The following is an 11,833-nucleotide window of genomic DNA, read 5'->3' as shown; positions in this document are numbered from 1 at the left end:
GCACATGATGATGTATTATTCGCCAGATTTAGGCTTGTGCAGGCGGTATTCAGGGGGGCGATTGGGGCATCAACGCCGTTCCTTAATATCCCGGTACGTATAATCCAGAATCTGCACAATTTGAGTCTCCCGTACTTTAAGTACTAATAGTATAAACTATCACGACATATAACGCAGCTTGAGACACAATTTATCCACTAATTCTCGATCCGGATCTTTAAATACCCCTCTGCTTCTCTCTTTCCTTCTCAACTACTCCTTTATTCAAACAGCAAGCTCACTACTCTTTCCTTATAGTCACACAATGTCTGCTAAATCAATTCATGAAGCCGATGGAAAGGCGCTTCTATCATATTTCCTACCAAGATCTCCAATCTTTTCAAAAGAAGGTACTACTACAGAATTCGTACCTGCTCCTCCAAGACTGGCTTCCCTAACTTTCCCTGATGATAGTATTGCGACTGTCACTGCTGTTCTTGACGCTGCTGAATCAACTTATGCTTGGTTGTCTACACCAGGAGCGAAGTTTGTTGCAAAGCCCGACCAACTTATCAAGCGTCGTGGCAAGTCTGGTTTACTATCTCTTAATGTTACATGGGCACAGGCTCGGGAATGGATTGCTGCTCGTGCTGGAAAAGAAATTACTGTTGAAGGAATCAATGGCTATCTTCGAACATTTCTGGTTGAACCATTTGTTCCTCATCCTCAGGAGACAGAGTACTACATTAACATCAATTCCGTTCGTGAGGTAGGCGTGTTTCTGTTATAGTTCCTTGCGGCAAAATTAACTTAAGCTTAGGGCGATTGGATTCTGTTTTATCATGAAGGTGGTGTTGACGTTGGTGATGTTGATGCAAAGGCCTCCAAGCTTCTGATCCCAGTTGATCTTAAAAGCTCATACCCTTCAAACGAGACAATCATTTCCACACTTCTGTCTAAGGTTCCTGCCGACCAGCACGCTACTTTGGTTGATTTCGTCAACAGATTATACGCGGTTTACGTTGACTTGCAATTCACCTATCTCGAGATTAACCCTCTTGTTGTCCAGCAGACTGCAACAGGTGTTCAAGTTGACTACCTTGACCTTGCTGCGAAGCTCGATCAAACCGCGGAATTTGAATGTGGTGCAAAGTGGGCTGTTGCCCGATCGCCTGTCGCTCTCGGAGTCAATCCGGGTGTGAACGGGTCGTCAAAGACAACTATTGATGCTGGTCCACCAATGGTATTCCCTGCTCCATTTGGCCGTGAGCTTACACCTGAGGAGGCTTACATTGCCGAACTGGATTCCAAGACTGGTGCATCTCTTAAACTTACTATTCTGAACCCGAATGGTAAAGTGTGGACTCTAGTTGCTGGTGGTGGTGCTTCAGTGGTGTATGCAGACGCAATTGCTTCGTCTGGCTTTGCTAACGATATCGCAAACTATGGCGAGTACTCTGGTGCCCCAACTGAAACACAAACATATGAATACGCTAAGACCGTTCTTGATCTTATGACTCGTGGTGCTCCAGTTCCTGGTGGAAAAGTGCTTTTTATTGGTGGTGGTATCGCAAACTTTACTCAAGTTGGCTCTACTTTCAAGGGAATTATTCGTGCGTTTAAGGACTTTCAATCCCAGCTTCATTTGCATCACATTAGAGTTTTTGTCAGACGCGGTGGTCCAAACTGGCAAGAAGGTCTTCGTCTCATTAAGTCTTGTGGCGAAGAATTATCCGTGCCTATGGAAGTCTATGGTCCAGACATGCACGTATCCGGAATTGTTCCACTCGCCTTGCAGGACAAGCGACCAGTAGGAATTCATCCCTTTGGTACTGCTGCTAGCAGTTCAGCTGTGAGTGTTCTGTAAGCATGTTGGAATCTGGCGCAGGGCGCCTCAACCTGTAATTGTTTGATGAATAGAGTTACTGGATTTTTTGTAACAAATACGTTGTTTATTAAATGATTGTGGTTCGAAAATAACTGTATAGCAGAATTAATATCTGCTTTATGGCCCCACTTTGCATTTAATTGAATTGATTAAAAAAACACTGATTTCTATCAAAAATTCATGTATTTTACTAAGTGCAATAAAAACAATCGAAATGCTTCTTTTACTCCAAACAACAATACTACTCTACTTTTGTTTTCGACATGCCTGCGCAAAATCTTGACAAATCAAGTCAGCTTAATGCGGAGTTTTCTCCACTTCTCGCACAGCTCAGTATCATCGCGGAAGACCTCGCCCATCTATTCCAGAGTGATGCCGTTAGTTTCAGGAACGAGGAAGCAAGTCCACGGGAATGAAAACAAATAGAACCCCGTAAAAAAGATGTAAGCTCAAAACCCAGTGTGCTCGACAAGCGATGGAGTGATGAGGCCTATGATGAAGTTACGAATTCAATTAGAACAGGTTGAGATAGCCTTACCTATCGCTTGCAGAGGCGAAGGAAATATCTCGGCAGGCAGAGCCCAAAGAACAGAGCCCCATTGTGAGTCATAAGACATCATACAGACCAACAATGCGAACTAACCCATCCCTCCGCCGCGATGTGCAAGCCAATCATAATCGAAGACACCAACAAGACTAGCTATCATAACGCGGGATACGGTCATAGCTATTGCACCGACAAGAAGAACCCGACGTCCAAATCGATCCATGGTCCAGAAACTGAGAATACAGTCAGCCATGTGCACGATGTTGACAATTACAGATATGACCAATTTTGGATCATAGTCACTCATATTTTCAAAAAGAGTAGGCGAATAGTAGATGATAGCATTCACACCTATAAACTAAATATTGATGTCAAATAAAGAATAAAAGGCAGTAGTTTTTATGTCTGTTGGAAGAACATGGCCAAAACACCGACTTGAGTCCTCAGACGACAGACCTTTCTTGATCCGAGAACCTGGGCTTGCAGGACCCACTTCACTAAACTTTTCCAAACCTGTCATATGACAAGAATGATAGAGACCGCACCGTGGTCATAAGCCAAAAGAGAGTCCACCTAGCGTGGCAGATTTTGTGCAAAGAAAAGCGTACGGGTTTGCTACAATGGCTTTAAAGCCAGCAATACCGTATGGTTCGCTGCCATGAATCTCGTCATCCGTTAACAGACTTTGCCCGTCGGCTGTTTCTTAGTACCGGTCCTCTGGGATAACTTTTCCTTTAAACGCCATGGTTGTGTGATTGGGTACGATGAATACTTGGCAAATAGAAGCTAGACAAGCAGTATGTAGAAGAACAAGAGGAGCATAACAAGACGACGGCGGAGGAGAAAGAGGAGAAGAGGAAACACAAATAAATATACAAAGTCAAAATAAACCAAGCTTTGAAATGGAAGAGTCTGAATATTACCGCAGAAAACTCGATGGACGATGGATACTGCTTTGCTAGGTTTGACACGAAAATATGAATCTGGACCGGGACTGTAAGCGACTACTAGTTAAACAAATCCGAGCCAAGACCGGGTCGGGTACAAGATTATGGGGGCTAGGAGTAAATTAGAGGCGATGTCAGTGAGACCGGATAGGACGTGACCAGATGTATGTGCGAACACTATAAAGTTTTGCTATTCGAGACAATAATGCAGCAGAAACATTGTTGACGTCGTATGTTTCTGAGGTACCACCCCAAACACTACATGCGGACATCTTAGGCCATCTGATTGAAAATCTGTGAAATATACAGTTTTACAAGCTAGATGTGCAATTTCTTTGTATTCTGACCAAAGTCGACGTATAACGCTTATCTTCAACTAAATCAACTGTTGGATGTACACGCAGATTGATGAATTTAAAATAATAGATTGGAACTATTAGTTCATGTACTTTAAATTTACTATACAGAGAAAATCATTTTACAGTATCTTTAAAGTTAGTGAAGTGTATTCTGAAAATCAAAACTGGCCGAGATCAGACTAGGTATAATTGATGGCGTAGTGCTTTAGGGTTTCATAATTAGTAAGAACGCGGAGCGATTAGCACCCCACACAAGTGCAACCAACCTAAAGACGATACTTAAGGTTTTCTTAGTACGGCGTGGTACCCCAGACATTGTGGAATTAGCATTGTTCGAAACAGCGACTTTTCATCCAAATACCATGGAGCTATAAACAGGCGATTATATGAATCTAAATATTTGTATAAAATAATATGGCAAGACTTGCTAACAGATTAAAATGGTTCCAGCTGATTTGAATTGTGGAGGGACAAGTCATTAGCCCCGCGCGGGTAAGAACCGCATGCTGCGAGTATTAATTGCTATTTTACTTTTACCATTTGATTTAGGAGTTTCTTGTGTAGTAATTCTTTTGTTTCTTCTAAAGTCAATAAGTTTATATCATTGGATTCTTATAGAAATAACTAGATAAGCGAATGCTAGATATGAGTAATTTAGAGGGCAAAGCAAGTCCTAACCTTGAAGCATAAAAGGCTTAAAAAAACAATAAAAATCAGTTTATAAGAGTATTATGATCTATAGAATCGAAACATAAACAGATGTTAATGTTGCTGATATTACACTAATCCAATTTTTTTATTTATTTTTCCAAAAAAAAATCTATCATTTTATATTCTTTACTCTTTATTTTTATATATAATATAACTATTATTATATATATATAAGCTACCAGGGTCGCCTTCTAAGCGCTCTTCAGTCAGAATTTAACTAAAATTGCACATCTAGCTTGTAAAACTATGTATTTCAAAGCCAGATTTTCAATCATCTCTAACTCTCATTGTAGCGACAAATGACGATGGGCACATACTTGGTAAGATTTGCTATTACAGATACGCTTGCATAATACTCGAGTTCTATCAATTCTACCTTCTCTACTGCTTGACAGCGGTACGTTTATTTCTTCACTAAAAATGAAAATATTGGACTTCTTGTAATGTTATACTTTATCGTGCCAAAATATACACACTCACTAACTATGATGATTCTAAGTCTAACACAATCATTGCATCAAAAAGTTTCATCATATCAATTATAATTACGATGGAAGATAATATGAAGGTGAGGTGCATGGAATAAAACCGAACTCGCCATATGTCGATCAATTAGCTCCGCCGGTAGATTTTGCCAGCCAAATCGGACATAGTATTCAGAGCTCCAACAAGAGCGATCGGGGCCAGAAAGTAGAATTTAATGGGATTGGTGCAGTTTTCTCTGTAATAGCAGTTCAAACTTCGACTGTGGTTCAATAACACAATTTAAGACAGATCAATTATTTCTCGACAACCAGAATAGTTGCTCAGTAAAGTCACGTAAACGGTTTTCGTCGTAGTCTACGGATATGTATTACAGTACTATACAGTTTGCTCGATTGATGAATTAGTTCTTTGTCTCTCAGAGAACGCGTGGTATGTCATCAGGCCCTAACCATTTTTAATAGATATTTTATGTGTAACATTTTTTGGTTATAAGGGAATTATAATTTAAACGCTGTGAATGCTTTGGATTACCGCTTGAACAGTAAGAGCATCAAGTAAATATTATTGGTTAAGAGAAAACAAACATTTTGAAATTTATGATGATAATGGGTAATTGCTGCAATGTGTAGAAAGTATTCGCTTAATTAAAACCAAATAACTTTGCTTTACTTCAATCATATATGAAACTAGAGTATATTCTGAAGTCCATATACACGCGACAACAAATGATCTAGCGATTAACTGGCTTTACAAAAAAACTGTGGCACTGCGCCCAGTTCGCAATAGGATCCCATGGCTTATCAAGATCTGGAAGTCTAACAATATCACCACGTACTTCTAGCCCACCAGAAGCTCGGAACAAGTAGTAAAATAACATATCTCCAAAAACCCAAGATAGCTTTCCTTGTTTAATGTGCATCTCGTCTGTATACTCTTCTGGATAACCGTATACGATGGAAGACCAATCAAAAATTTCAAAATCTAACGTATTCGACATTGATCGAATCATTCTGTCAACAGACATAACACCTAAATCTGCCGACTTTCTATCTTTTCCAACTGGAAGGCTGCGAAACATTAAAGGGAAGTCTTTGTCAAACTTGTCTCGCACCATGCCAATAAGTTTTTGTAGTCGCGCATTCATATAACGTAGCTGATTCCATTTCAATGGAGCTTGAGTATCCCAGTACCCTTTAAGATGTGGCTCTTTTCCTGCCGCAACAAGATCGGCAGATCCGAAAGCTTTGAGATCCCACCTACCAGATTGAAACAGCACAAGATCAGGACTGCCTGACTTCCCGTGAGAACGATACTCAAACTTATTGAAAATGTTCTCAAATCTATCTTCAAATGCAACAACCTCCATGTTCGCTACCCACCACCAATCTGGCTTGTAGGTAATCATACTGGCCACATGCCATTGAGAAATGGTGAAATTCAAAAGTGGGAACTCGCAGTAAAGCGTCGCCTGTTTGATTCCAGGGCCTTCAACAACACCTTGAACGCCGAACTCAGTACAAACAGCTCTTAGCAAGATTCTGTCTATAGAGTCACCAACGAGAAGAACCCGGCGATGATGGATCCAACTCATCTCACGTTGAAGCTTCAACTCCGAGGCTGTTAACGGTCGCACCCTGTTTTTTTCTTCTCGAAATCGTATCCCTTGCAATAACTCTTGATATTTCATAAGTTTTCGCATCCATGTAGTTGGAGCACGTTCAAGGAATTCTGGGCCAGGACCCGAATCCGCGAGAATTATTGTCTGCTCTTTATTGTTGCGGTCCGTCTCTGGTAGAGGTTCAAGCTGTGAAAAGTCGTCATAAAAAGGTATCCACCGAGTGTCGTTTCTGTGCTCGCCAGTATAAAGATATCCAGGAAGTCGATAAGGGTCTTCACAGTTGCGCGCATGTATGTCTGCATCAGTTCCAAGGCTGTAGCCTGCACCAGGCGATATCCGTGAAATGACACTTGATACGTTGGCCCGACTATACTGACCACTAAAGACTTCAAGAACGACAAGCAAGATAGTGGCACCAGCAATCAACAAAAACTTAAAGTGCCAAAATACGTGTAGCAATTGTGCAATCTTTAGCCTTGCCACTGCCATTGCCATTGTTGCCAAAAAAAAACCTGTTTGTAAAGAAATGCCTGGTGTTAGTGATCTTTTGAAGCCTTCAGGGGGTGTGCTGCAAACTATGACGTACAGTTCATTTTAATCTGCAGATCCGGATATTAATTAACGCTACTCACAATAAATTAATAACGGTTCCAACGGTTTGTCTAATTTGTTTCAAATATGCAGCTCTAATTTGTTTCAAATATGCAACTCAGTTAAAATTCGTGAGAAATTGACAGTTGTCCTAGACAAATGCTACTTCTTACTACAATTTCAATATTAAGTAGTGTGACTAACATAACACCTGTTCTTGCCAAGACACGCCCCTGAAGTCACTTTCCGGAAACTGCGCCGGCGTCGTCGAGCAGCAAGTTACCCTGGCTTCAAACAAAAGAGCTCAACTTGCTATTGCTCCATAGTAAAAATTGACGCAGCCACCTCAATTGAAGTTAAGCCACCTCATTTTCTATCCTATCACATAGTAAAGAGTTGTACTGCCACTTCACACACAGCCACAGCGACTTCTAGAGCATATCCAACCGATTTGAAGTGGTAATTTGTCGAAATATTTATTTATTATAATTTTGAAATGAATTTATGTTGAGAATTATTATGTAGGTGTTCAATTTGTATGGCTCTAAAAACAGAATAATTGATGGTTGACGGCATTAGATTATAGTTAAAAAAAATGAACTTTCAATCAGATGGTGGAATAATAACAACCGACAATGTTAACATTTACTAAAATAGATATTTTCTTAGAAAAGATAGAGTAATTAACTCTGCCTCGAATGGTACCAGGCTGAGGTTTGTATGTAGCACGATTGTTGAGTTATTAAGGAAATAAGATGGATAAACAAGAGATGTCTCGATGGTGCCGTTATAAGGTGAAGTGGGAGAAGAAGGTGTTGCGCGCTGCGGCTCATGTTGGTGCTAAGTCAATCCAATGACGAACTCTGTGTCGTAAAGTATTATTTATTACACTTAATAAGAAGATAATAAATGTGAACAGACTAATAAATTTTTGACTAAGAGATTTAGTCGAATTTGGATGGGCCAACAGGCACTGTGTGTTGAGGAATCTTGAAGGTGGAACTATAGTGAGTCACAGAAATCATGTGACACTAATGCCACGAGTCACAATGTGACTGTAGTAAAGAAAAAATTGTGCGGCTCAGTGTTGAAGTTAAATTAGTAAGTTGAATACGAACACTACAACGTCAAAAGTTTAGCGTCTTTAAATGTTTAAAAAATATTAAATAATTGTGGAAATCTCAAAAATGATAGAAATCAACATACAAAAGTTACGAACCGAGTACTTAGCTTGTTATTCAGAATCAATGATACAAGATCAACCAAATTAAATGCTAGTGTGCAAAAAAATTTTTCTCGAAGGCTGATATTACGATTATTGTTGACGGTCAACATCTTAACTGTCATGGTGGCTAACCGAGGTGCGCCCGAAGGTGCATCCGGAGCCGGAGGTAAGGAGTTGCGGGCCCGCGGTGGCTGGGGAGATAACAGGCGCGCTGTTATGATCTTGGAAACGCTGTAGAAGTAGATAGTAATATAATTTATTTAGAAGAAAACAAAACTTGGAAACCTCAGTTAAGGGAAACTGAATAACGAAGAATCTTGAACGTGAGGATAGAACCACGAAGGGAAGACGGGTACCTTATATATCCTCACGTCCAAGCTTACGACAAGGAGTTAAAACTACACGAGGGACTACACGTTACTCGGCCTAACCGAATGGTGAGAGCACTACTACGTGTTACGGCCTGAGGCCATGTTTTGTTTCTGTGTTTCGCTGTCCTCGGCAACGTGGGGTGCGGCTTGCGGCTGGTGCAAAGTTGAGTTTAAGGGTATGTGTTACCCTAAGGCTACTTGGCACCGAGCTTCTGGCCGTGACTGCGTCTGCCGCCTGTATAAAGATATCGGAGAGTTCTTGTTTTCAACTTGAACTCTTTGCTGATAAGGACATATCAGAAAAGATATCTTTGTACAGGTAAGGACTTGTTTGTTGTTTAACGTAGATTTTAATATTAACTTTGTACAGTTATAAACTAGTAAACCCTGACACTACGAGGGACTACTGTATAGGGGACAGTGTGCGCTCCGCCTTAGGACACCTAACGTGCTTGGTACTTCTACAGTGGCCATGGCGGCGGGCCTCACCGATATGAAGCCGGAGGCTAATAATCAGTGGCCACGACTCAGGGCGCCAGGAAACGGAACTGGGAACGTTGGTACAATCTCGCCACGGCCACCGGTAGCCCGACGGCCTGGCAAGCGAAGGCAGGTTCTGGAACTTAGAACTGGGAAGCACGGTCCAGTACGCACGGTCCAGTATAGTATGGGATCCACTGGTAGCCGCCATGACAATAATCCGGACGTAGATTGGAGTGCCGGAAAGATTAAGGGTTGGAATACAACGTGCGTTAAGGATTATCACGTATCGTTCGATGATCGAGCAGCTGCAGCCGGCGAGTCGGACGAGTGCAGACCGTGGTGTGGACACTATGCGTGCCGGGGAGAAAAGAGCTGTGTTAGTGAAAATCAAGTTATCCCGGTTCCCGGTGATTATTATTTTTATTTATCGTCACTCGTAAAGAACCATGACCCTAACCCGTATTCGGAGCGCGCGCTTGAACGGGTGTTGCTAGATGAAGACGAGTTAGAGGATGTAGAGTTACTCCAGAAATTACCTCCTGAAATTGCTGATTTTATCGACGTTTTTCGAAAATCAGGAGCGGACAAATTACCGCCGCACAGGGCTTATGACCATGCGGTCGACCTAGTTCCCAACGCAAGACTGCCACATAGTCCAATTTACGGCATGGCCCAGACGGAACTAGAAGAACTAAAGTCATACCTTACGGAAAATTTAACAAAAGGCTTTATTCGCCGGTCTACATCACCTACGGCAGCGCCAGTGCTATTCGCAAAAAAGAAGGACGGATCTTTACGACTGGTGGTCGATTATCGTGCATTAAATGACGTTACTATAAAAAACAGATGTCCATTACCTTTAATCAGTGAGACACTTGATCGTGTCGCCGGTGCCAAAGTGTTTAGCAAGTTGGACTTGCGGGGAGCCTATAATCTTGTTAGAATGAAAGCCGGTGACGAGTATAAGACCGCATTCAAAACCCGTTACGGTTTGTTTGAATACACTGTCATGCCCTTCGGTCTGACCAATGCACCCGCAACCTTCCAACAATTCATTAACGAGGTTCTGTACCCGTTTCTCGACATATCGGTGGTGGTTTACCTCGACGATATACTCATTTTCAGTGAGTCCCGCGAGGCACACGTGGAACATGTGCGTAATGTGCTGCAAGCATTGCGAAGCGCCCGGCTATATGCGAAGCCAGAGAAGTGCGAATTTTTCAAAAGCCGAGTCGATTTCCTAGGTTATGTTATCACTGATCAAGGTATCACAATGGACAACTCCAAAGTCCTAGCAATACTTAACTGGCCGCAACCCAACTGCCTCCGTGACGTCCAATCGTTTCTGGGTTTTGCCAACTTTTATCGCCAATTCATTGCAGACTATTCGCGAATAGCAAGTCCGCTCTTCAAAGTCACAAAAAACAACTTCAGCTGGACACCGGATTGTCAAAAGGCATTTGACGATCTCCGCAACGCATTCACACGCGCCCCCATCCTTCAGCACTTTGATCCCATGAAGCGTTGCGTCGTGGAGACTGATGCATCCGGATTTGCGATTGCCGGAATCCTTTCTCAGCCAGCAGGAAATGGAGTACTCCACCCCGTCGCATTCTATTCCTCTAAGTTGTCGTCCGCAGAGCGGAACTATGATATCCATGACCTAGAATTGTTAGCAATTGTTACTGCCTTCCGACAATGGCGACATCACTTAGTTGGAGCCAAACACCAAATTCTGGTGTTGACGGACCATAAAAATTTAGAGTATTTTCGCACTCAGAGACTCTTGAATCGTCGCCAGACCAGGTGGTCGCAGGAGCTCTCCGAGTACGATTTTGTCATCACATACAGACCTGGTCGATTAGGTACCAAGCCCGATTCGTTAACGCGACGTTCTGGTGACCGTCCTGATGAAAAGGCCGATGAACGAAATCGAACACAAATTTTATTGCCCTCAAAAAATTTTGCGGCGCTCACAGTGGCCGCCCCTAACCCTGATCAGAGTTTTTCCCTGTCTTTGGACGCTGAAGAGGTTCAGTTGGAAGACGGTTTAATTCAACGAATTGTGGACGCACTCAATCGTGACGAGGATACAAAGACAATGCGTGACGCGGTCAAAGCTGGTAGTCGCTACCTAGGCAAGAAGTCTCTTGCGGACTACGCGGTTGATGACCGCGGTCTACTACGGTACGAAAACCTTGTTTTTGTTCCGAACGACAACCAGTTGAGACTTGACGTTCTAAAATCTTGTCACGACGCTCCTGGAGCTGGACATTTCGGCCGTGCCAAAACATACGAAATGATTACACGCGACTTTTATTGGCCGTCTCTTTTAAGTGATGTTACGCGTTATGTCGCTAACTGCAACATCTGCAGTCGTTCCAAACCGGTCCGTCACGCACCCTTTGGTAAGTTGCAACCATTGTCTGTCCCGTTTCAACCTTGGAGTAGTATCTCAATGGATTTTGTGGTAGGATTACCCGAATCAGAAGGTTCGGATAGCATTCTTGTCGTGGTCGACCGCATGACGAAAATGTCACATTTTATTGCAACAACGGAAACTATCTCGGCGGAAGGACTTGCACGACTTTACCGTGACAACATCTGGCGACTTCACGGCCTACCCGA

The 11,833-nt window shown here is 42.4% G+C and overlaps 2 protein-coding genes across 2 annotated transcripts; one reads left to right on the top strand and one right to left on the bottom strand.

Moving 5' to 3' along the window:
• The first annotated feature begins 129 nt into the window (after window positions 1-129).
• On the top strand, window positions 130-2,194 carry V1512DRAFT_266241 (uncharacterized protein). The gene is made up of 2 exons (XM_066917058.1): window positions 130-748; window positions 800-2,194. Exons 1-2 carry the CDS (start codon window positions 305-307, stop codon window positions 1,844-1,846), a joined length of 1,491 nt encoding a protein of 496 aa, XP_066769954.1. The 5' UTR covers window positions 130-304; the 3' UTR covers window positions 1,847-2,194.
• A 3,274-nt stretch (window positions 2,195-5,468) lies between these two features.
• Window positions 5,469-7,440, bottom strand: V1512DRAFT_266238 (uncharacterized protein). The gene has a single exon (XM_066917057.1). It carries the CDS (start codon window positions 7,028-7,030, stop codon window positions 5,648-5,650), a length of 1,383 nt encoding a protein of 460 aa, XP_066769953.1. The 5' UTR covers window positions 7,031-7,440; the 3' UTR covers window positions 5,469-5,647.
• Window positions 7,441-11,833: the final 4,393 nt, after the last annotated feature.

Source organism: Lipomyces arxii (genome assembly GCF_038497795.1).
Source record: "Lipomyces arxii strain Phaff 12-163 unplaced genomic scaffold V1512scaffold_18, whole genome shotgun sequence".
Lineage (NCBI taxonomy): Eukaryota > Fungi > Ascomycota > Lipomycetes > Lipomycetales > Lipomycetaceae > Lipomyces > Lipomyces arxii.
The sequence above is the reverse complement of the archived record's forward strand: the minus strand, read 5'-3'. Positions and strand labels throughout refer to the sequence as shown.